Source organism: Embiotoca jacksoni, unplaced genomic scaffold, assembly GCF_022577435.1.
Source record: "Embiotoca jacksoni isolate LCO1_2020_lvr unplaced genomic scaffold, fEmbJac1.0.p SCAF_45, whole genome shotgun sequence".
Taxonomy (NCBI): domain Eukaryota; kingdom Metazoa; phylum Chordata; class Actinopteri; family Embiotocidae; genus Embiotoca; species Embiotoca jacksoni.
This window is the reverse complement of record NW_027185398.1, coordinates 1,073,204-1,099,061: the sequence shown is the minus strand read 5'-3', so window position 1 is coordinate 1,099,061 and position 25,858 is coordinate 1,073,204. Positions and strand designations below refer to the sequence as shown.

Genomic DNA, 25,858 nt, shown 5'->3' with positions numbered 1-25,858 from the left:
GGTTCATTTTGAAACAAAATGCCGAGCTCCTCCTTTAAATTTTGACTTTGACCTTCTAAAGTCTTGTAGCCATTTTAAATGTTATTTTTGCATTATTATTTTGTCTAAATGAATTGTTTTTACTTTGCCGCCCCCCAGTGGCAGCGTGAAAAACGTATTCCCTCCCGGACAAAAGATTAACTGCTCCAATTGTTTACAAATCAAAATTAATTTATAATTACATCATATTTTCAGGACTAAGATAATGTAATTTGACTCTTTACTTTCTATGTAATGTACATGGATTGATGACATTTCTTGACATGACATCACAAGCCATAACTGTCGACTTCCTCGTGATTATTTGTAGTAATTATCCGACCAAATTATTGCTGTGATTCACTCTATAATTCTCTCATTACGTTCCTCTGAGCGGAGCTGGAGTTGTGGCTTTGACGTTTGTTCCTCCTCCTCCTCCTCCTCCTCCAGTTGTGATGGGGGGGGGGAGGGCGCAGCGCTGGTGGGACTGGCCTCATGACGTGCCTCTGTTGACAATAGTAAAGCCTCCGCACACACACACACACACACAGACACACGCACACACACACACACAACATACCCCCGCAGTCAGTCACACAGCGCCTCCGCCGAGCTGTCAGTGAGCCGCCGCCGCCGCTCGCTGCTCCATCTCTGCGTCCTCCGCGCGTCCAGCTGCGCGCCAACATCTGCGCTCCAAACCAAGAGCTGCGAAGCGGAAACACTTCAGAAAGGAAAAAAAAACAAAACTTGTTTTATTTACGACTGGGGAGAATATGGCTTCTAAAGCGATGGAGTGTCTGAAGCTGTCGGAGGAGCAGGTCAAAGTGCTGGAGGAAAATTTCAACAGAGTCAGCAAGCATCCGGACGGGACGACGCTCATGCTGATCGCCGCGGAGTGCGGGCTGTCGGAGGAGGAAACGCAAGTGAGTCGAGAAACCTCGTGTTTATAATCACTCTTTCTCTCTCTCGTTCCTCTACTGTCTGTGTTTCAGCGGGAGTTTGGTCGAAAATGTGGCTTTAGGTTTTAGTGTTGAACAAATGTGCCGAATTTCTAGAAATAAGAACGTGTTTGAAACACCACTGTAATATATGTCGACTGATAGTGAAAATTATTGCGATTTAAGGACTCAATATTTGGACTTTAGTTTTCATTACAGGCCAACAAGCCTTTTATGTGCTTTATTATATAAAAAAAATAATAATAAAAATAAAAATAAAAAATATATATATATAGCTTAGTGGCACTTTAAAAACCTGAAAGATGTTTTTAAGAAGTTAAAAGTACCGAATGCCTCAATGTAAAACCTTCATCATACAGTAAGAGTAGTCTGTTCAATCTAAGGTGACACTTCATATTTTTATGTCTTTAATAATAATAATAAAAAAAGTACTGTATAATTATAACTGCAGGTTAATTGATTCTTCTGTGCAGTTTTCAGATGTTTAACCTGAAAAAACATCCTTATAGTCTGTAAAGGGACTTTATGGTGTCACAGCTTTACGAGAACACAAGTTCACGAGTCGTTGAGTGTTTAAAGAGGTTCAGTCAGGTGACCTCTCACCACAAAAGGGTTGAAGTCGACCCAGAGCAGGTTGGTTGGAGGGTGTCGATGAGCAACACTTCTGTTTACATCACAGTGATGAAATAAAGTCCAGCGACCCGTCCATCGTCACTGGAGCGGCTCCAGGTTGTTTTTCCTGATGAAGTCGCGTCAAAGAGTCGAGTTTCGCGCGGCCTTTTTATTTATTTTTTTCAGATCCGGGTGCAGCTATTGTTAAATTGTCTCACACGGTGATTCATCTGTGCAGGGTGACGTTAAGGAAAAGAGGAGCTGTCAATCACAGATGGGGCGGGACCGTTTCAGATGATCCTCTGTTGTTGAGGTTTCTGTAGTTTGTGCTGCATTCATACACGTTCAGATGTAGGAAATGCATATTTTCATAACGAGTGTAACGAGTCCACTGACAAGAAATGGATCGGATAGTCATTTCATAATCGGGTATTTTGTCATTTTCAAGCACAAATGTGAAACATTTGTTGGTTTGATCTTCTTAATTGTGAGAAATTGTGATAATAATGTGATACTAAACTTGGATTTTTGGACAAAACAGGTCATTTAAGGCGTTTTACACTCATTTCTGACACTTAATTGACAAAACAAGAAGCGATTTGTCATGTTAAATGTGAAGGAAAACATTTTTATGTAACAAAATGAATTCAAAACATACCAAAAGTATTTTTTTTTAAACGGGGCTTTTACCCACATCTTCATTAGAGGAGGGAGTTCGTTCATACCCCAAACTTAAAAAAAAGTGTTTTTTCTAAAGTATGCAACCACAAAGAACAGCGGCCGTGTTTATTTCACATCACGTCAGGGTTCGAGCTTAAACATCAGTTTTATTTAGTTTTTCCTCACAAAATGTGAATTCCCAAGTCAGAGCTTCAGTCAAGCTGCGTCTAACACGTATTTTGACCAAAAAAATGTCCATCACACTTTCATAGAGTCCCTTGCAGTGTCACTAAATCTCTTACGTCATCTGACAAAAGTCCAAAACCCCGAAACACTTTATGTCCTGTGACGTTAAGCCAAGAAAAAGCGGTCAGTTTTTCCAACTGTGAAGGTTAGACGACAGAATATTTAAAGTCTTAGACAAACATTGGCTAATTAATTTATAGACTTATTATTGCAGCTCTTGAGGATATAAATTATGATCATTAAAATAAAACAAAAGAACAAATACACAATCAGTCAGCATTTTTTTTTTTTTAAGCACAAAAAAATGGATTAAAATTGAAGCCTGTTGTTACTCATGAAGTGAAGTAGAAAAACAGACATTTAATGACATAAAACTTGACTTTATTTCTTCGGAAATTCAGTTTCCATCACCGCTCTCCCTCCCTCATGTGAACACCCCCGCCGCGCCCTTTATCTGAGGAATGTCTTCGGCCTACTGTAAAGTCTGGCCGTCTGTCACATCAGCAGCCAGATGTGAAGCGTCAAGAGCGCCGATAACGTCACGAAGCGCGCCGAAGTTACGCAGAAACCTTCGGCGGGCATTCCTCCGACAGACGGACGAACGGCGAAGGAGTAAACGGAGGACGTCTCCTCTCAGAAAAAGGTGAACTCGGACATGTAAATTCTGTCACTCGAGTCGACGCAGCGTCACGTGCGTTTCTTTAGGAAAATTTCTGTTGCTAGGTTACAAAACATTTCACCAACCCATACCTCGGCTCGTGTGCCTCTCATTGCTTTTTTAGCTCCGACCAAACAAACCGGTTCCACCAGATTTCTTTGAGCCGATACCTCAGAGGCGCGAGCAAACTCCAAACACAATTAAGACCGAAGTGCAAACAGGTGCAACGTGTCGTTTCGTATGAAAAACAGAATCACAGGAAGAATTTTCACACTGGACCAGAGATCGTATGTAAAAGTGGACGTAGCTCGAAAAGTGAGGCCGATGCAGGAGCGCCTCAAGCTGCAATACGGCCGAGTGCCACTAGAGGTCGGCTCCAAAAAAATGCCTCCATAGACTCCCATTCAACTAGACTCATAAAATTCTCAGTGCATAAAATTTCTCTCCAACTTATCTCGGCGTTGTTAGCTAAAGTCGCTTCTTCGTATTAGTTTTCTGGAGGTCCGTCTGAAAATAATCCCATCGCTAATTAGGAAATGAGCTTTAAAAAGCTGTGTTTTTTGGGGAGGGGCGTGTCTGTTTGATTGACAGGCCTGTGGCGCAGTCATGGCTATCGGTGGGCGGGACACTTGAATCCAAACAAAATCCGCTCAGAGTAAAGTGAGAGGAAGCAAACCGGGCCGACGAGGCCGTCGGCCGTCGGAGGAAAACCGGTGTCTTCGCTCAGGAAGTCGTTTGATTTACGACCTTTTACAAAAGGTCGTCATGCAAATATCTGAAAAGCTCCGGGGGGGTGGGGGAGGATTTTATACAAGAAAAGATACGCACTTGATTTGCCTGCTTCACTTCCTGCCAGGCCTCGTGTTCAGCCAGTCGGTACCGTGTCGGCGCTATCTGCCCGCCGAGCCGGCTCTGTTTCCATTCACCGTATCACAAAGGTGAAGTGAAGGTCTGGCCCCTCATCAAAAGACCCGACTTAATCTCCAGCTGATATTGGGTTTTTTTTCTCCTCTTTCTTCCTGCCACTCCTCCCGTCGAGTGTTTGCTATTTAACTCGAAGCTCTCATTGGTTGGAAGCCCTTTTTTTAATTTTTATTTTTAAAGCTTGCAGCGTCAGAGTCGAGTTTAAACGACTTCCCTTCATGCGAGCCAGAGCTGGTCGACGGGGAAAAAACACACGAGCACCGTTGTACATTGTACGGGTCGTAAATCTGGTTATTATTGTTCAGAAATGGCATGTGTGAAATGCTTTTACACTAGACCCTTTTTTTTTGTCCGGTGCGGAAAAAGCAACAACTTGGAAGAGAAAATTGCATTTTTTTTGTTTTGTTTTGTTTGTTTGTTTTTAAAGACAAACTTTGAAGTCCAAGTTCAGAGATCCGGTTCTGGATCTGATTTAGTCTCCGCATTTCTGAGTGAAAAGCCAGACGACTGCGAAATGGGAAATCCCACGTGTTTGGAAACCGTCCCGCCCGTCGGCCTCATGTCTTGTGTCAGAGGGCCCGAATCCCTCCCTCCTTCCTCCCTCCGGCGTTATCGAGGTTACGTCAGCGCCGTTTGTGAATCCCTTGACGACTCGACTTCTGGTCAGACTTTTTAGCGGTTATTGGCTGAAGCTGTCCAGACGCACCGGCCCAGTTAGTTGCAGCAATCTCTTGAAATTCGATGAAAACATTTAGTTTTTCCTGATAAAAAAAAATGTAGCTTCAGGGTCAGTGCTGTTTTCCTGTGAGTCAGCGATCACATTTACATGCGCCCAAGAAAACGTCACTTTGAAGATAAGAGAGAGTCTTTATTCAATCATAGTTTTAATCACTGTTTGTCGTGACGACTGTTTCTAACAAAACAAAAACCAGTGTTTTAAAGATTTCAAATGCCCCCCCCCCCCCCCCCCCTTAAAAAAAATAAATAAATAAAAAAAAAATAACTCCCTTACCATCCTAGGGTTTTTATCTTTTGGTAACATACTAAACACAAAATGTAAAATGCTAAATATCAATGTATGATTAGTTGTACAGCTTTTAAAACGTACTAACATACTAACGTTACGTTAACGAACAGATTATGTGAAGAAAAGCTAGAAATATTTTGCTCCAAAATGTTGTCTCGACGGTCCTGATTGTGTAAAGATATCGTAGATATATGTTCGGCTTTCCGGGTGAAGCTATTTTTTTTTTAAGCTGAGTTTAACCACATCCACACTGAGAGCTTCGAGTAGCAAAGAAACACAAAAATAGGCCTATTTTTTCTCAATGTTAAACTCCTTTTGAACAAGGTGTCATATAGCAGCTTTTCATCGTCTTTAAGTTTCACGTGGACACAATATTGTGTAACTCTTGAATACTCACAATAACAATAAGACGCACAAAGCGGGCGATAAGGTTTCTCCTTTGAGAGTAATGTTTGCGCTCCAGCTGCTATTGGCGGTAAAATGATTGTCCGCATGTAAACGTAGTCGCCGTGGCCTGAGGATGAAACGCGTTCAGAGAAAACACTGCCTGTGTTTAGTTCCTGGAAACACCAGACGTCCACCTGCTGAGTCTTCTCGGGATCATTCATGTCGCGACTGTAGTTTGTGTCGGAAGAAGTCGGGTTACGTCGGCGCCGATCGCGTTTCAGTGGATTTCCGACATCTGTTTTTAACCTCTTTCTTTCTTTCTTTCTTTTTTTTTTTTTTTTTTCAGAAATGGTTCAAGCTACGTAACGCACAGTGGAGGAGGTCGGAGGGTCTTCCAGACAAACTGGGATCGGTGTTGGATTGACGGGACTACCCCCCCCCCCCACCTTCTGGACGCCCCCGAAGCTCCTCGCTGACCTTCATCTTCCTCATTCACTTCCCCCTCTACCATCTCTCTTTTTTTTCTTTTTGTATCTATGAAGCTATTTTATCTTGCAGAATGTGAAGGTGTTAGTGTTGTTGTTGCCATTATAACCGCCATGTTTACAGAAATAAATTGTTATTGTAAATTAAAGCGACGTGAGTGGTGCTTGGGGGGCTGAGGGGGGTGGTGGGAGGGGGGGGGCGTACAATAGTTGGGTTGAGGTTTTGGAAAAAGGGACATGGCTTTTTGTTTTCACTGCTTTGTTTACATGTCAGCAGGGAGCAGAGCTGGATGCCGTTCACTCGTGACTATAAAAGATATGAGGAAGCGCCGCGGTTACAATAGACGCTGCTGGACTCGCTGGAACTCCTGAATCTGGAACATTTCCAGTAGTAGAGAGAGAGAGAGAGAGGAGGAGGAGGAGGAGGAGGAGGAGGAAGAGGAGGGGAGGACATGACCGAACTGAATGGCATTGTGGGCTAAACAAATGGCAGGTGATGTCATTTCATTGTGTCCTTTTTTTCCCCATGACCGAGCGCCGTGAAAAGGACGTGATCTCACCAGAAAGTTGGAGCTTTATCCCTCCAGCGGGGGTCCGCTTTAAATAGATGAGGCGACCGATTGTCACACGTATTTTGTTAATGTCAACAAATCCCATGAAAAGGCCCCAAAAAAAAACCACCCACCAACTGCTGTTTGTGTTTATGAAGCTCGATATATCGCCTTCCTGTTATCGTCCAGAGAAACACATCAATAAGCCAAACATTTGTTGGTTTTAGCTTCTCAAATGGCAGAATTAGTATCGTAATGTGATAATAAATTTGGACTTTGGACCAAACAAATTGAATTTCAAATTTGACATTTATTTGGGCCAAACAAATGGCGAATCGGCAATTAACACAGACACACACTCCAAAATGTAAACAAATATAGCCTAAAATGGAGCTCATGTTATCATGTATCCATAGCAACATCTACATACATCCAGTACCTTCACAACTATTTACTCAAATGAGAGCTTTTTATGTGACATTTTTCAAAATCCCATGTTAAAAAAACCACCAGTTAAATTGCTATTAAAGCTCATATTCTTCACGTTAAGTGCCGTCGAAGCTGTCCTCTTTAGTATAGTAAAGCCTTATTATGAGTTATGACTACAAGATAAGGCCTCCAGATTATTTCTTTCTTTCTTTTGGTGCATGTAATGTTATTCTGTAAAAAAAAAACCGTAAAGAAAACTAGTTTCCACACCTGTAGATCCACAGGTGACCATACTAAAGAAATGAGGCACAGCCGCAGGAAACTGGATGAACTCCATGAGCTTCAGGCCGATTGAACCGCAAGTTTGAGATATTTGTGTTGCTGAGCAATGAAAAATTTGTTCGGGCTAAAAAAATTTTTTTTTTAAAAAGTGTAGCAAGACGACAGTTTTGTATTTTACAGGACAAAAAAAATAAATCCTGTGTGTGTGTGTGTGTGTGTGTGTGTGTGTGTGTGTGTGTGTGTGTGTGATTGAGGTTTCCTGCCAAACAAGCCGGTGGTGAAAAACGCTCTGATCGTGGGAACCACCTGCACAAAACGACCTCGACAGAAACCGACGGCGACCCAACAGGTAGTTCAACCGCTCGTGAAAAAAAGAAACGACCCAACAACACGCTGCTGCTCCTCTCCGCGGGTCCCGTTCACCGATTATAAGCACATTATATTCATATTCACATCTTCAGTGTTTTTTGTTTTTTCTTTACTCTGATTTCTTACCTAAATGTTAAAGCTCCCTCTGTGAGGCTACGTTTACAGACGCAGCGTGTTGTTGTGTGTTTCCTGAGGCTGTTTTTTCTCTGTTCAGCTCAGTGTGAAGAAAAAACAAGTCACACCCACTAAAGAAAAACAAGACCTTTTTTTTTCTTTCTTTTTTTTTATAAAATTTATAGTCCCTGCTGAAAACAGGCATTATATCTGAGACGCTGCCCCTCTTTACTGCTCGCTCGTAAATCAACGCTTCACAGCTGGGATTTCACAACACTGAGAATCGGTTTCAGGAGTTTAAACGCTACTGTTTGGTTTTTTTTTTTAGCTTTTTTCTTTTGCTAATACATCAAAAGTGATCACAGTGCAGCAGCTTAAACGTCTATAAACCAGAAGATAATTAAATTTTTTTAATACAGTAAAGCTTTGCTTTTGGAACTTTCATTTGCATAACCTAATCTAAATGACAAATCACATGTATTATTGTGACATAATTGTGTAACGGATACGGTTGCAGTCCCATAAACCCCCCCCGACCCCTTTTTCACTATAGAGGCTAAAAAGCCTGGAACAATTGTTTTTGTTGGACTCTTACGGTGAAAGTAACGAGCTTTCACGTTGTTTTCGACGTTAACGCAGAAAATCCTTCTTTAATTGAGGCTCATCGCTCTAAAAACGCCACTTTACTTGAGACTAGAGAAGCCAAAACACATTTAAAGTCATCCTGGAATTAAAAAACAAAACCAATAAGACCCTCAATATTTATGGTAATTATTTGGGCTGTGCTTTAAAAAAAAAAGAGCTGCAGGGAGCTCGGATATTCGCCGTCTTTGTGTCCAGAGGTGGAGATGAACTCCGATGTTTGCTGTTGGTGATGTCAAGGAGGTCAAAGGTCACCGAGCCGTGATGTGTTTACTGCTCTGGTCGTGCACGACGGAGAAAGCGTTGCCGCCCGTCCCGGCGTCGCCGCGGTGAAGAGGACGACGCGGCGGCCGGATGAGAGCGTGCGCAGAATTTAAATGGACTCCGGTTTTTGTTCGTTGCCAAGAGGAACCCGGCGGAGCTGCGAGGAATCTGACAGCCTCCGTCTGCGTTCGCTTTCTGCAATCCGACTTTTTTGTTCCACTAAATGTGAAACGGATCTGATCGTTTCAAACCACCGGGGCTGAATTCCATCTCTTTCTAACACCTGATTTCTCGTTCAGTCTGCAGCCGGTTGACGTTTTTAGTTTCTGCACCTGAGACTGTTTTTCACTTCAAATGTTTTTTTGTTTTTTTTAATATTATAAAATCAGCACCGCTCAAGTATTAAAGACACTTTTTCACTTACTGGCTTGAAAGTCAACACAGTTGAAAGTATGAACATGTGGGAGAGGAAACTTCTGGCCTCCGATCTGCGGCACCGATCGATGCGACACGTATTCCAAAAATTTATTAGGCATCTGAGAGAACAGCAAAAACTAGCTCCAAGACAGGAAACGGCACCTCGTCTGTCCTCTGAACTCACTTCAAGCTCAGACTTCACCGTCCCTCCACTTGTAAACAGCCAACATCAGGATGAACTCTAACATCCAGAATCTTTCACTCTCTTCTTCTGGATCGTTTCCCTCAACGTAAAAAGTAAAACCATGTGGGTTTTCTGGTTTTTACCTGATCTTATATAAATGGTGGTTAATTAAGAAAAATCCAGCAAATTGATTTAGTCCCAAAAACCACAGCAGCATCATCTGCTGCCAGCTTCTCGCTGCCCGGGGGAATATTTACCAGAGAGGGTTTATGTTTGGAGAGAGTTCCTGTAACTCCACCCTGACTTGGTTGTTTGCAGAGTTATGCAATGCAAACAGAAATGTAACCAGAAATCTTTTTTTTGTTTTTTTAAATGTGGAGCTTCTGGATAATTACAGAGGTAGATATTAGTTTTGCACTGCGGTGTGAAGCAGGAAGGATTCAAACCAATGAAAAAAAAACAAACCTAATAATACGCAGCTATACGGCAGACTGAGTGATTGCATCATTATCGGAGAACGTCTTGTTTTTAACAGCTTCCTGTGTTTAGCAGAAGGTGGCTGTACTCAACACGACATCCTGCGCGAGGCCGTTGGCACAAACCACGTGACGGAAAGAAAAAAAAAAAAAACATGAAGGCGGCAAAGAGGGACGTCGCACTCACGCTGTAAAGTTTGAAATCACGTTTTACTTTTTAAAAACATTAGAAAGCGGTGAAAGTAGTTGTTTTTGAATTTCTTTCTTTTGACCGACCAACGCTTCAACGCCCAAAGATCTTTCATTTACAGCGACATGAAACAGAAGAAAAGCAGCAGATCTTCATGTTTGTGAGGCTGCAAGGAGCAAATGTTTGAAATTTAATTTGATAGAAAAAAAAAAAAGCCACAAAATGTTGTTCTTTCTGATGTCGAGTCAATTTTCGGGAACATTTGGAAGCAGTTATTAGTGTCGTACAGTGAACGACAACATTTTGCCGGGCTTTTTTCTTCTGAGGTGAATGAAATAATATAAGGTGGCCAAAATAATAGGAACACCTTTGTATGGCTCCGTCCTGCGAAGTGAAGCGGTGTGGAGGAAAGTTTGATGAGTTAGTCAGTCTGTTTCTTTTTCAGATTCTGTGCCGGCTCACGCAAAAGGACACATGCAAGGATGCCGCAGATCCGGATAGAAACCGGATACTAAAAAAAAAAGTAAAACAAAGCAAAGTGCTAAATTAAAATTTTGCCTTGAGAGAATAAAGGTTTTAGAAATCTTAAAAACTTTGTTTTAAGAAGTCGTCGCTTTCTGGATTATAATCTTTTTCTGGTCTGATATGGTGCAAAAGTGAGGCCTTCTTTGTTTATCCCACAGTTTCAGATTCAGATTTCGGAAACCAGTTTTTCATTTTTATTTTTTATTGAAAAACCTCCTTGTTAATTGAGTCCAGATTTGACTAATAATGGTTTCAGATCGGCTCAGATGCGGTTTTGATTTTGAGAAAAAGTCTCCAAATTGATTGCATTTTTAGAAAGAGAGTAAAGGTTTAACAAATCTGAAACTGTGTTAATCAGATCCAGGTTTGATTCAAACAGGGTTCAAGCTTTAACAATAATGTCTAATCCCATTAACAACAAATAGTGTAAAAAAAATAAACTTACTAGTGTAACTTAATTTTCTTTTCAACTGACAAATTAAAGTTAACGTCAGTGTCGTCTGTAAACATAAAGATTCTTCAGTTCCACCTGTTCAGGTTAGTTTTGATCCAATCTCTTAGAGACGTTTGTTCGGCTACAACAGCAGTCTTTCTTTTTATTTTTTTATTTCTTTCTTTTTGATTCTGTCGCAGTATCCCCTCCTCCTCCTCCTCCACCTCCTCCTCTTCCTTTTCCTCTCTAACTCACAGTCACAGGTCATGATCACTGCGGGTTAATCCCAGATTAGCCTCCCCGTCTAGGTTCAATCTCCTTTGGTGTCTGGTTTGCCTTGCGCCTCGAGTCGGGCCGCAGACCTTCTCTGATGTCAGAACCACGCTGGCGTCCACCTCTGAACCGCGAGCTGTGATCTCTTTCTGCGTAACGTTCACTAACAGGCAGTGTAAATGGGATTACGGTGGGTGACTAAAACTAAAACTTGCCGAGTCGTGATTTTTTTTCAAAAGGGCTGTGAGCGTTTTTTTCTGATACTCTGCTGAGTGGAAGAAAGAAAAAAGACTCTTTAAAGTCTAGAATAGATTCTGTAATAAAAGTCTGTGACGTGGAAATGTCACCGTGCACAGATTCGAACACACATGGTTGTAATAAAAAATGCAGCTCGGCTTCAAAAAGCAAAACTCCATCACGCCGAGACTCAGACGTGTTTTTATTCCCAACATTATTCTCTGCTTCTGCCAAAAAGATCAGTAGATTCAAACCGGCTATATTTCAGGAGTCGTTATATGACAACGCTAACTCATTTATAGTTTCATATAGATGCTAATGCGGCACAGAAACAGACGCATCAGCGTTTTCCCCCTCCAGAGCACTCAAAATAATATTTTAAAGCTGTAGAGTTCATACAGAAGCTGAGCAAACCTTCCAGTCAGATTAATCTCTGTATGGATTTTACAGCTGTGGTTTGTGGCTAACTTCCAGTTTAGCCCGATGCTAACTTAAATTTGGATAATATATTTAAAACTTGTAGACTTTCCAAATGTTATTGGATCAAATTCGGACACGAAACGAGTCGTTTGGTGGAAGTTTTATTTCATTTATCCTCTTTATGTCGACAGTGTTTCTGTAATTCCTTGAACTGACAGAAGGGGGAGACAAAGTCCTGCACTGCAGGTTTGAATATAATTAACAGTTTCGAAATCCAAAGTTCTGATTTTATTACCATATTTTCACATCTTATAATAATTCACTTTAGTTCACTTTAGTTTTATTAATATAAAGAATTCTGGCACCGTCTTGATTTTTTTTTTCCATTTGTTTGGAGTTCTTCAGATAGATTTAACGTTGGGCTTCTCTGTTTGTGTTTACTCCGTAGCAAAGGATATAAACTAGAAGACACTGACTTGATCGTGGAGTTGACGGACGCTCACATGGTCCGGACTTTCTCCCGCTGCCACTCTGGTTTTCGTGGAGGGATGTAGTCTTTGGAAAGCTGCTTCGGTTCTGCGAGCATCTCAACGCGAACGCTTGCTGTTGCTTTTTTGGCTGCTCTGGAAACCTGAAATTCAGACGTCGTTTTAGATTTCTGTCCTTCATGATGGTTTACCACAAACTGTAAGAGAGCTTCAGGGTCTAAAAAGTGAGGCCAAGGAGAAAGTGCCTTAAACTGCGATACCGCCGAGGGCCACTGGGGGGGTTGGCTCCAAAAAGGCTCTGCCTCCATAGACTTCTATTCAAAAGTCATTTTGGTGTCATTCGTTGAAGTCACTCCTTCTTATTAGTTTTCTGGCGGTGCATCTGAAAAAAGTCTCGTCATTAATAAGATATTAGACCTGAAAAAGCAGTATGTTTGGGGGGGGAAAGGGGGGGGGGGGCGTGTCTGTTTGATTGACAGGTCTGGGGTGGAGCCAGGTTACAGCTAGCGGTGGGCGGGACGTTATTATCCTCGACTGATTAATTTGCTATCGGATCGAGTCCGATCCACCGCTTGTCCAAATATGGTCACTTCTGGCCCCCAAAAATATCAAGACGGCGACGGCCAAAATCCAAACTTTCAGAACGGCAGATCACAAACCGATGGGTGACGTCATTGGTTGCCATTTAAATAGTTTTTCCTCACAAGTAAAGTACGAAAATGCTGAACTTTGAGGCTCCTTAATGGTATTGATCTTGCATTATTGAACGCTTCAGAGTTAGCGAGTGCTCTTACGGGCCAGATAGACTCCTCTGGGCGTCCGAGTTCGTAGCAGATGCTGCTCTCCTTCAGTCTGGGCAGCGACAGCTGGACGAGTCTCGCCGAGATTCGCGACGTTCTCGAGGCGAAGGAGACGACGGAAGCGACGCTCTGTGGACGAACAGATTTGAGAAAGTTCAGATTTTGTTTATTTTTGTCGTCACAATGAATCTCAACGGTGTCTTGATTGTCAGAGAAGTTCAGAGGATTTCAAGTCATTAACAGCCATTTAAAAGCATTTTGAATTTTTCCTAACACCACCAAAAAAAAATTGTTTCTATCATAACAAGACAAAACATATTTTCACCCTGATTATATGACCAGAAAAATATTTAATTAAGTCATATTTTTTTTCTTTTTCAGACTATTAATCATGGTTCTGTGTTGATTACACGAGAAATCTGGAATTAGGTCTCCAGACTTTACCTCTCTGTTGCTCTGGTAGTCCCGATGGGTCCGTTTGGGTTCGGAGAGCTGCTGCAGTCGAGGAGTGATTGCAAAGGTTTTCACTTTGGGGTCGATGTGCCAGATTGGACAGTTTTTCTCACACTGAGGCGTGTGAGGAGGCCTGTGGGACGAGCAGACAGCACTTTAAGAGGTAAACAATTACTGTATTTTTCTGACATGCCTCTAAAATTATTACTATTTTATTACATTAAAACTAAAAATCATGCTTTTATTTTCAAAATATTACAACTTAATTCTGAAAATCTCTGTTTGCTTCATAAACTAATTGTCGATGCGACCATTTGTTGCCGATCGTTCCCGACCAACATTTTTTTGATCCACTTATATCACAAAAACACGCAATGTGTTCATGCACTGTTAAAAACCTAGAATAAACAAAAATAAGTGCAACAAAAATGAAACTAGATCTAAAAACAATGAAATTGCAGCATCAGAAATTCTGCCGACTTCAAAGTAAAAGTTTGACCTTCTTTTGCCTCAACTTTTTCTTTCATGCACAAATCTGTCACTCGCTCAAAAATGACCCCACGGCCCGCATCAGTGTCATGAACCAACAGTTGAGAACCACCGCCTTGCTTGTTATTACTCCATTTAGGTCGTATAATCTGCATTGAGTAAGCGATGTTCTTTGGTATCTCTCTGGTTCTGTATCGTCTCCACCACAACTATTTCTGGAAGCCTCAAAGGAACTTTCTCTGATGATTTGGTCGAGGCGGGTGTTTTTTTTTTTTTTCGTGAGTCTAATTTCCAAAGGAGGATGGTTTGATTTCCATCTGTCGTGTTTGTTGCATTAAAACAGCAAATCAGTGTGATGTCTTGTGACGCACAGATTCAGGCATCTACTTGTCGTATTGAATTCAAAACAAACTCCAGATGAATCCCTCTCTCTCTCTCTCCGCGCCCAACATGTTCAGCTGCTGCCGTGTTCAGGATTTATAAAAAGACTTCCGCGGCTGTCTACGGGCATCCCGAGGGTCCTGAACTTTGGACAATAGGCTCTATTGTCTGCGGTCTTCTCACCGCCACAGTCTGACACTGAAATAACAGATGTCCCAGCGTTGGCTTCCTCACGCAGCGCCGGAGACGTTAGTGTTGGATCTGAGCCTCTGCTCGGCCATGATATGTTTCATTCTGCTGCGATTAAACTCGAGACTTCGGTTTGCATGTGGGCCTCCTCCCGCACACTGGCAAAGTGTCAATAAGATGCCAAAAAAAGGTTTTAGGCCTTTTTGTGCTTGTGAAACAACTGAATAATTGGCGAAACGTTTACGCAAATGAAGTAAATAAGCTTTACTTCTGCTTCAACATAAACATAAATCACATTTTCGATTAAAGTATTGAGAGTTTTAAAACAATATTTGTGCGTAGCATTTTACAGTATAAAAACAGCTGCTCAGCGCCCTCTAGTGGACGTGCCACATCACTGCTTCTAAATGACCCTCGACACCTGTACAGCGACGTGATCTAATATTACTGAACGTGCCGCTGTGTTCGCTTCCAGTTTATCAACTTACGTCACGAGGAAAACTATCGATGGCAATGCGGCATTGAAAGCAACATTTTCAAAATGACGTTGATGTTCAAAGCCTGTGTTGTACAAAACCTCTAGACTTCGAATAGGGAAACCAAAAGGTGCATTACGTAACAACAACATTGGGTTTTGGCGATTTTTAAGTCTAAACTTCAGTTTAGTTTCATTGCAAGATGATTGATTGTTAAAATGTTTAGGTGAAGTGTAAAGTTAGTTTCACGCACGTATAGTCAGGGCACGATTCATTTCTAAATATGATCGTGAAAGAAGTCCGAAAGATGCTTGTGATTTAAACCCGATTAAACTAATTTGGCTCTAAAAGCTGCAAACTAGACAAAAGCGCTCGTTCGATTCGTGATTGGTGCAGTTTTAACGTCTAACCCTCGTTTACCGTGCTTCCTGGGAGCGACGGCTTCGAGCTTTAGGCGTCGACAGGCGAACTGTGTTTTCGTACTGGGACGTCTTAGAGGAAAGACGCTGGGTCTTCCTGGAGAAGCTCGCCTCCTCCTCCTTCCTGCAGGAAAATGGAGAGCTATTACCACGTCCATTACAAAGTGTGTTGTGTGGGACAAAAGATTGTTTCGAGCCAGAAGGAAAGCAGGATGGGGGGGAGATACAGAACAATGGTTTAGTGTCAGTCCCCAGTTATTGACGGAGGTACGAGTGGAAAATCGTCTGCACCCGCAAAAACATTTCAATTTTGTTAAACACTCAGTCGGGACTGTGGGATGACCCGCCAGGTCGCGTTAGGCTTCCCGCTGACAATCTAATTTAGACTCATTGTTTTGGTCTCAAAAATTCACGTCGGGAATGTGTCGTCTCTGCAAAATCCTTTCAGATGGATTAGAAGTAAAAGATGTGGTCGTATTGGATTTTTTTTTTTTTTTTTTGTGGTCAAGAAATCCGACAAGAAGACTGATGCCACCGAAGAACTTGATCCCACTGACAAATATATTAGTTTTTAACTAATTATTTAGCTGACAATAAAATGTTGACTAAACATTGTGGCGCAGCCCACGAGTTCCCAAAGTCGACCTCTTTAAACATCTTGTTTTGTCCAAGAACCCAAAAAGTCCAAAAGATATTTGATTTAATACGATAAAAACAGTGAAAAGCGTAAAATGATCACATTTGTAAAGCAGAATTATAATTCGATTGTTTTCTAAGTAATTTAATCCATAAAATAACCAGCAGAATAAACAAGAATGCAAAAAAGACATCAGCAGAACAACTAAATTAAAAGTAAAGTTGAAAACTACCAGATACCAAGACTATTGATATCAAGGTATTACAACAATAGTGTATAAAAAAAAAATAAAAAAAAAATTATAGTGTAGCCAAACCCGAGCCAAATAATTCAATTTCAAATAAACAAAACAGACTTCTCGACTGCAGACTGATGTGATTATATCGAACAACGGGCTAATCATCAGGCATAATAGATGAAGATAAATGTAGTCATTAACAAACCAGTGGGGGGGAAAAAAAAAATCCAGTGTATCTATACACATATATTCAGCATCCTCAACATCAGTGTGACTGATGCTTCCAACCAAACCAGCAGGTTGATTGCCGTCATCTTCAATAACAGTGAATCCTTATTATCAGCTGCACTTCCTGCGTGTGGGCTTCTGATTGAATTACGCTGCATGTAATCTGACAGCTGAGCCAGGAAAACAACAACAAGCAACATCAAAATAAAAAAAAAAAGGCCCCTGCAGCTGTAGAACTGCCATCGCATCTTCTCGCCCGCTAATTGAACCCAACGTCTCTCTGGTGGGGGGGGGGGGGGGGGAGTGTGGAGGGGGGGGGGGGGCACCTGGCATCAGTCCTAAACATCACTTTGCAGTTTCCAGAATTGACTCTCCTGCAAAACATTTCCACAGAAATGTGTTGACGCAGCACGACTTTAAAAAGCTTGTGTACACTCTCTTCAGAGCTCACAAACAACCTTCCCTCTCATGCCTTTTTGATGGAGTCATCAATAATGTTCGACGGGTGCCGACGGGCTACAGTTACCTCCGGTGGTCCTCCCTTGCTGAGAAGTCTCTTTTGTGCCTGGCGAGGTGTTGGGTTCTCGCACTTGGAGCGGCTCCGAGCGCTGCGGCAGAGATCGGCCACACCGGCTCCTGGTTGCCCCAGTTCAGCCTTTCACTGATCAATAACAGAAAATAAATACATAAAAAAAAAAAATGAAAAGCTTCCTAAAGAGGAGCCGCGATGATGAAAACGTATAAAAAATGTTTTCCAAACGGGCAATTACCAAATGAACAAAAGAAAATGACAGTTTCAATCGACTATGACCTCTGTTCATTCTTCCATTGTTTCCCCGTCTTTCAAACACACACGCAGAGCAGACATCTGCCTTTCATTATGCAGTTCGGAGAAATTGCTCCTCAAAGAGGGAAACACTGACCACATCGGCTCCTGGATTCTTGGGAGTCAATTTCACGCTGGATCAATGAGCAAACATACAATCTGGTATGATGTAGCAGCTGGAACGGACCAGTCCTGCAAAATGCTCAACGTTTAGTTTTACAAACATTTTGTGATGAATAGAGGCCATTAATCAGAAAAATAAGAAATGTTTTTCAAGGGAGAATCTGATTTTAATCAGGAGGAAGAAGTTTGCATGACTCACCAAGGAGTCGTGGCCCAAACTGTTTTTGAGGTTTTGTGCTGCGCCAGTTCCACGATTCTGCCAAATAACACAACGTTCACAAAACGGCACAAAACCGGCGTTAAATGTGAGCGTACTCCGCGGGAGGAAACGTGAAATCACTCGGTTGGGTTTCCTGTCTCTGTTGAGGCTTTCGTACTTCTTTACCGCTTCCAAAAAAAACGCTCTCACGGTTCAAAGTTTGGTTTTGAACTCCAAACCTCAACGTGGCCGCTGATCAAACTCAAAGACCAGAAACCGTCTGAGTTCATCTGTGAGTCATTCTTTCTGTTACAGTCATTTTTGGTTTTTAATTCTGTGACTCCGTCTGAAAAACTACAGTTTGGTGTCTTTGACTGAGACTTTTCCATTCGGCTGCTGCATGGTGACCCTTCACCCTGCATGGACACAAACATGCTGCATAAATATTACTGTTCGATGAACTAGTTATTCCTGACTATTAGTTAACTATTTCCACCAGTTATTCCGTACTTTTAACTAATTGAAGTAGTTATTCCTATTTTGACTGATTATTTCTTTGTTTTAGCGAGCAATTATTATTGATGACTTTTAGTGACCTATTTCAACTAGTTATTATTGATTTTAAGATAACTATTTTAACCATTTATTCTTGACAATCACAACAGATTATTTATCACTCTTAGCTGTAACAGGTTATTCCTAATTTTTTGCAAACTTTTTCAACCCTGTATTCTTGACTTTTCGCTGATTGTTTTAAGAAGTTATATTTCTTAGTTTTATTTAACTATTTCAACTATTTATTCCTTACTTTTAGTTAACTGTTTCGACATCTTATTCTTTAGCTCTAGCAACTGTTTGTTTATTGCTTTCAGCTGTTTCAACAGGTTATTCCTTAGTTTTAGCTCCTATATAACTACCTATTTTAACTTATTTTTGACTTTTCGGTAACAAGTTACTCTCAACTTTTAGCTGACGACCTAAACTGTTAATTGCTTTAAGTTAACTGTTTCAACGGGTTATTCTTGGCTTTAAGATTTCGCTAATTTTACGAAACACTATACATTAATAATAGCACATTACTAATGAATATTTAATTGAAAATGTAAGTCGATAAACAAATACACAAATAAAGTTTCAGTTGGTAAAGATCCTTCAGGGAAGTCATTGTAATAACAAAGGTTAAACTTTTTGATGTAAGTCAAGGAAATTCATAAAATGTCTTCACCTGTTTGACGGACCAAATCTGGACTGAATTCCTGAAAGAACTGAGAATTAAAAAAAAAAAAAACATTTTTAAAGATGGCTTGAAAACATTAGACCAGCATTGTTTGCACATAGATGTTGATAAATGCACCTTGTTTTCCAGACACCATCTCAGCTTGCGGCTGCAGTAGGGTCGGATGCGTCGGCTCGCCGCCCGTCGATGGCGTCGCAGTAATCTCCTGCTGTTGCTGTGGAGCCGTGAGTCCTTAGCAACCAACTTCACACCTGAGGACTCCTTGAAACTGGAGTCAGTGCGGTTAACCCATCCAGCTGACTGACTCAAGACCTCCGACACGGGACGTTCAAAGGAAAAGTGATACGTTGAGGTCAGCTGAGGGGGAGGAGGGCAAACTGCTGCTGTATTTCTGGAAGAGCTGGAATCAAAATATCTTTGATGTCGCGACGCGGTTAAAATGTCAGGAGAAGTCGAGAGAAGTCGGTCTGCATTCCCAGAAAAAGTTCCATAAAATTCATAAAATAACCATGAAAACACGAGAGAAATTTAGTGGAAACTTTTTTTTTTATTGAATATGAAAAAACAACATTTAAGACAATATCAAACAACACTGTATGTTGACCATGATTTGGTTTTGAAAATGACAATTTTATTAAAATGTGCTCTTTAAAGCCTTTTACATTCATCAAAAATTTTACATATGAAGGCTTTGCACATGTCGACTGTATGTAGTTCATCTTTATCTTGCAGCTTACAGAAAATAAATCCGACAAATTTTACCAAATAAAACAGCACTTAAGACAAAAACAATTACGATCAAGTCATCTCTCCAAACGGGGAAAAAAACCAACACAAAAGCTCATCCAAAAATAAAAAATATAGCCGGTGTATATTCTATTTTTAAGATAAAGCAAATTCCCTTTTAAACGATTAAGATGAAACACACGTCAAATGCGGTAATGATGAACTTGTTAGATAAAAGTGTGTTTTTAAAGCTGTAATCCAACACTTTAACTTGTAGTGTTGAGTTTTGGTAACTCGGTGTCTTATCAATAAAGCAGCTCATTATTGGAGCAAAGAGTCCAAACTTTCTGCTCTGCCTGGCTCAATAAAGAACTGTTTTAAATTCCTGTTTTGTATTTAAAAAAAGGTTTTGATATTAACTACAAAGAGCTTGTTAACGTCTGATCCTTAAAGCTGCACTTGGAAAGTTTGCACGTTGGCGGCCCCAAATGGCAGAAAGATGCGCACATCGAAACGTGCAGAAATCATGTCGCGTCCCGACACTCAACTGAGTTGAATGTGTTTTGTGGTTTACTTTAAAATTTCCATCACTGAAATTACTGTGGAAAAGAGAGAAGAGCATCACTTTGTAATCTGACATCATCTGAAATGATGGATTTATTCCTCTTTTCTTTACCCAGTAAAGTTTTAAATCTTCTATGTCAAAGTATTAAATATTCTGTAGATCACGACATGATAAACATTATAATTCATCTGAAAACTGCTTCTACAAAACATTAAGAGAGGCTTTTTTAAAGCTTTGAAACACACAGTAACAGTCTTGTATATTTATGGCTCTATCCATCAGCTGCTGGGACATAAAGACATTTCTTGTTTTTTTATGGAGATAATGTTTGAGTTGTTAGGAGGGTCAGCCTCCCCGCTCATTCATAACATCTGTCCCTTTTTTTAAATTTTTTTTTAAACATGCAATATGTAAAAAGTTTTATTGAAACCTTTCAAAAACTACAATTAACAACAGAATTTGAAGACTAAGACTCTTCTAGATGTCTTCTAGCGTGAACAGGCAGATAGTGAGTCACCGTCTGAACTCAGTCCAACATGACAGGACGTCGTGTTATAATTAATGGAATGGTAAACAAGGTATTAATTTACTCAATTAGCTCTTAATCTAGCTGGAGCGCATTTATGATGCGAACAAACCAGGCGTACCGACCTTGTTTGCTTAAAAGGGATTTTTTTTTTTTTTGTGAAAGTAGTTTGAAAACACAAACAGGGCTGGAAAACATTACAAAAACTGTGGACACATGGTTTTGCTGTACAAACACTACTGGGTCCATCCAAATCAAATTTACAGTCATCAGTTGTAATAAAAAGAAAAGAAAAAAGGACCCAGATAATAACTAATAGAAAGGGAAAAAAAATATATAAAAATATGACCAAACTGCCGAAACTGGGCCGGACTGAGGGCAGACGCTAGAATGACTCACTCTCGCCTCCTAATGTACGAAGTGGTATTACAAGACGAGACTTTGAATCTTACATGATGAACAAGGACACAAAGACGGTGGATTTTTTTTTTTTTTTTAACTTTAACGTACCAACAGAAATAAATAAATTTCAACACATAGTGAAAACAATAAAGTGGGAAAACCAAAAAAAATTCAAAACTCCTGCAGAGCGTTTCATCTGCTGTCACAAACCATCTGGAAGATCAGGTCGCGAGCGTCCTGGACGCCCGAGCTCAGCTCCACCTCGCTCTTCTTCACGTAGGTACCGATGAGGAACAAGCGCCGGTCCCCGAGCTCGGACAGAGACAGAGCGTCGTGGAGGTCCGTGATGCTGCAGGAACCCGGAAGGTCCTGGAAACCAGAAGATGAGGTAATGATATCCTTTAATACTAAAAACACATCCGAGTTTATCTTTCTACATCCTGAAGGTCCAGATTAAAAAAAAAAAAAAAAAAAGTCTGAAAACGGCTGTGGAACAAAATACTGTGTATTAATAGTTTAATGTAAGAAAAAGTACTCCAAAATAACAAAAATCAAGGTTCCTCTTTGGTCTTTTGATTTCAAATTAATCTTTTTATTTTTCTAAATACCTTCGGAGGGCACCGAAAATGTTGTCTAAAATCTCTTCATAATTTCCAAAAGACTTTCTGATATTTAGCATCTGACTTTTTTTTTTTTTTGTCATCCCAAGTTTTATTTATTTATTTTTAAATCTTATCTTATTTTATTGTATATTATTTTTGTCTTCTTGTGTGCACCTTTTTATTTTCCTAACTGAGTTTCTAGTCTATTTATCACCAGGAGATGTCATAGAAGGTTCAGTGCTAAGTCACACCAACTATTAAGGATGGCGTTTTTCCAAATTCGCTGATAACTACCCGGCTATTGTTCAAACATCTCTTCTCCCCATGCTGCATTAGAAGGATCTAATTTTAACCTCTTTTGTTGAAAACCCATGTGAAGTGTTTTTTGTCTGTCACGCTCACCTGTTTGTTGGCCAGCACCATTAAAGGCAGGCTGGGGCGAGAGATCAGCAGCTCCTGTAAATGCCTCTTAGCGACTGGAAAGAGCTGCGGGTTGGAGGAGTCGACCACGAACACCAGCAGCAGAGCTTTGGACATGTACTTCTGCCAGTACGCCCGCAGATCCTCTTTACCTCCGACTGACAGACAGACAGACAGACTGACTGATTAACACTTTTATCTGCAGGTTGTTTTGTTTTTTTAAGACCTTTAATTACCACATAGGATGCAAATTAAATACGTGTTTCAACATCACTAAGCGTGTAGGGATGAGAGGAAATAAACATTACAATTACGGTTTTATATACAGCGGCACCAGGGTCCATTGATAATTCATCAGTTTTAATGCCGAGTAGGTCCCGAAAAGCAGAAGGAAATAAAACTTTAATAGCTTCCCGAATGATTTACTCCCTTTTACTGACTTACTTTCCAGGAACTCGACGTACAGGTCGTCTCTGTTGATGGAGACGGCGTTGAAGCCCTGCGTCGGCTGCATGTCCTGCTCCGGGCTGCCGGTGGCCAAACAGTGCAGCAGGCTGGTCTTCCCGGCTCCGTCCAGACCCAGAACCAGAACCTGCGTGCCCGCTGCCTCCACGGGCCGGGACTGGAGGTATCAGATTAAAGGTTATGGGTATTCATACCAATACTTAAAAGGATGCTTTTCTTAATGCTCTCAACACTTTAAAAAAAAAAAATAAAAAAAAAAAAATATATATATATATATAAACATAAATACTTTTTATTGAAATATCCCCATTTCATCTTGATTTTCTGTCAACATTCAAAATTAAAGCAAATTAATTAGGTAATTGCAGATAAATAAAGTTGATTATTTCTGTTATTACAAAGCAAAAAAGTAAAATATTGGCTGTTTTAAATGAAATCTAAAGAATTGGGTGTAAGTTGAATAGCAGAACTGTTATAGCCTACATTTCCCAGAATGCCACAGTATAAACCCCAGAGTGGTGCACTCAAATATATATATCTTTAATATCAGCATAAATATTAGATTAGATTTTTTTATTATTATTATTATTGTTTCAGCACATTTTGAGGTAAAAACAAGATTTCTTATCTTTTTATTTATTTTTTATTTATAGAAATCATTAATAATTTCCAGGTGTTTACCTCTGTTTTCGGAGCTTCAGCAGGAACCACAGTTTCCTCAGCCGGAGCTTCTTCCTTCCTCCTCTCCTCCTCCTCCTTTACACTTTTGCCTTCTCCTCTGGGCCCCGGCCTTGTCTCGGGCTTCTCCTTCCCGGAGGAAGACGCGAAGCTCCAGATAAGATACGCGACTCCTCCTGCCAGAGCGACGGAGGCGCCGAAGACGCCGGCTTCCCTCAAGCCGAACATGGTGCTCTGTCGCCGGCTTCGCTGCTGTGCTCCGGGCGCCGTTTACCCGTCTGTTTCCGCCATGTTAGCGAGTTTTAGTGACGGTTTGAAGTTGTTGTCCGCCTCCTCCTCTTCCTCTCATCAACAAGTGGATTTAGAGACAGGAAGCTCCGGAGGAACTTCTTCAACCGATATTTCCGGCTGAAGTGCGCCGTCGTGTTTCTGCAGTTTCACAGTCTGACCGCAAGATGGCGCCATTATCCCTACAACGTTTTAAGGATATTGAACACGTTGTTTATTAACTGTATATAAATAAAAGCTATTTTATTTAAAATAATAGATCTAATAAAGTCCAATAAAAGCCAAGTTATCACTTACTTCTGCTGCACTGTAATTGTGTAAAAGTAATGACACAAAATTATTAGGTAAAAGAAATATCAGACAAAAGTTTAGGACTACAAGTTAATCACAAGATAGGATAAAACGTATTTTTTTCTTACGTAGTAACTCAAAATTAAACGTTTAAAAAGTTACATGTCCGAATCGTGAAATAAAACAAACAAAAATTAGATAAAAAAAATAAAAAAAAAGTCTAAAATCTCAGGTTTTGATGAGATGAAGAGACCAGGCTCCAGAAACATAAATATTTATTGATCAATTTAACAACAAAAGATTTCAGTTAAAAACAGAAACTGAGGAAACCGCGATGAACAAAAACAAACTCAAATCAGTTCACTGAAAAACAACAAAACTTCAGGCCTGGTTGGTCCACCTCGCCGTCCCTCTCCCCTGAGACTCGGGAGCGCTCAAGATCCAGACCTGGAGGTCGTCCTCCTTGGGCACCCCGAGGCTCTCCCAGGTCCGGGCCCTCAGAGAAGGCCTCTTCTTCCTCAGACCTTCCCCCCAGCTGGACGCGTCCACCGCCTCGGCCCGCCGGGTCCTCCTGGACCCGGACGCCTCCTGGAACCGGCCGTAGCTCTTCCGCTTGATGGAGGACAGGAGAGCGGCTCTTCTGCTGCAGGACTCCTGCTCTTCCTCCATCTCCTCCTCCTCATCACCACCACCATCTCCAGCCGTCTTGTCTTTGTTGACCTTTGAGGGGAAAGTCTCCTGCTGCCACGTGAGGAACTCCGACATGCAGTTTCTCAGGCGGGAGGCGAAGTCTCGGTGGATCGCGTCGACCTGGGAGCTCACCTCCTTCGTGGCCTCCTTCATCTTCTCGTAGTGACCCTGGATGTTGGCCACCTCCTCCAGGAGGTCTCCGCACGCGAGCTCCCGCACTGACGTCGCCCCGCCCAGAAACTCCGCGCGCACGGAGCCCTCCCTCGGCCTCCTGCGCTTCTGGAAGGAGAGGAGGTGCGGCATGGCCGTGAAGTGGAAGGCTTTGGCTTCGGCGAGCTTCTGGTAAACGTAGGCCGCGTCATGGTGCCCGCTGTCTGCGGTGTCCGCGAGGAAGGCCCGCACGTGGACCCAGTCCCTCAGGGCGACCCTGATCTTCACGGGCGGCGCGGCGAGCTGCGCGTGGTAAAACGCGAACATCAGGTACAGACCTCCCACTCGGATCTGGTAGCTGTGCGGCGGCAGGAAGTACTTCAAAGCGGTGGCCATGGCGACTCTGCAGAATCTCTTCAGCTCGCAGGTGTGGCCGGTGCCCCTGAAGACGTCCGGGAAGCTCATCTCCCTCCAGATGGCCGAGAAGACCTCGTACCTCACCGAGTCCGCCCGCTGGAAGCGGGCCAGCAGCTCCTGCACGTCCTCCGTCAGAGGCTGGTAGAAGAAGTCCGAGTAAAGAGGCACCCGATGCCTTGACTGTCCGCGGGACATCGCGAGCAACTTGTCAAGGTGTTAAGTGGCCGAGCGCAAAAAGCAGGTGTGTCTCGTCGTTGGTCAATTACCGAAAAGCAGCGCCGACAAGCGGCAGGAGGAGTTAACTAATGTCCGACTTTTTGGGGGGAGTTTTTGGAAGACAAACTATAGTATGACTTTTTTTTATGCCATTTTTGACGATATTCTATAGTATGACTTTTTATAGTATGACTTTCTATTGTATGACTTTTTATAGTGTGACTTTCTATAGTATGACTTTCTCTATAGTATGACTTTTTATAGTATGACTTTTTATAGTATGACATTCTATAGTATGACTTTCTATAGTATGACTTTCTATAGTATGACTTAGTATAGTATGACTGAGTGAGAAGCTGCGGGTGGTGGACGCGCCCACCGTCTCCTGGATCAATGACTGGATCAGTTACTTTGCGTTACTCGTTACTTTTCGTTACTTTTCGATACTTTTCGTTAC

The 25,858-nt window shown here is 41.5% G+C and overlaps 3 protein-coding genes across 3 annotated transcripts; 1 reads left to right on the top strand and 2 right to left on the bottom strand.

The window, feature by feature from the left end:
- The first annotated feature begins 561 nt into the window (after positions 1 to 561).
- hopx (HOP homeobox) lies at positions 562 to 6,125 on the top strand. The gene is made up of 2 exons (XM_069169491.1): positions 562 to 941; positions 5,838 to 6,125. Exons 1-2 carry the CDS (start codon positions 792 to 794, stop codon positions 5,913 to 5,915), a joined length of 228 nt encoding a protein of 75 aa, XP_069025592.1. The 5' UTR covers positions 562 to 791; the 3' UTR covers positions 5,916 to 6,125.
- A 13,449-nt stretch (positions 6,126 to 19,574) lies between these two features.
- On the bottom strand, positions 19,575 to 23,734 carry arl9 (ADP-ribosylation factor-like 9). Its single transcript, XM_069169476.1, has 4 exons — positions 23,353 to 23,734; positions 22,651 to 22,828; positions 22,189 to 22,364; positions 19,575 to 21,553 (listed from the first exon to the last, which is right to left on the bottom strand). The coding sequence occupies exons 1-4, from the start codon at positions 23,575 to 23,577 to the stop codon at positions 21,377 to 21,379; spliced, it is 756 nt and encodes a 251-aa protein (XP_069025577.1). The 5' UTR covers positions 23,578 to 23,734; the 3' UTR covers positions 19,575 to 21,376.
- A 575-nt stretch (positions 23,735 to 24,309) lies between these two features.
- On the bottom strand, positions 24,310 to 25,380 carry LOC138210348 (snRNA-activating protein complex subunit 1-like). The gene has a single exon (XM_069169442.1). It carries the CDS (start codon positions 25,378 to 25,380, stop codon positions 24,310 to 24,312), a length of 1,071 nt encoding a protein of 356 aa, XP_069025543.1.
- Positions 25,381 to 25,858: the final 478 nt, after the last annotated feature.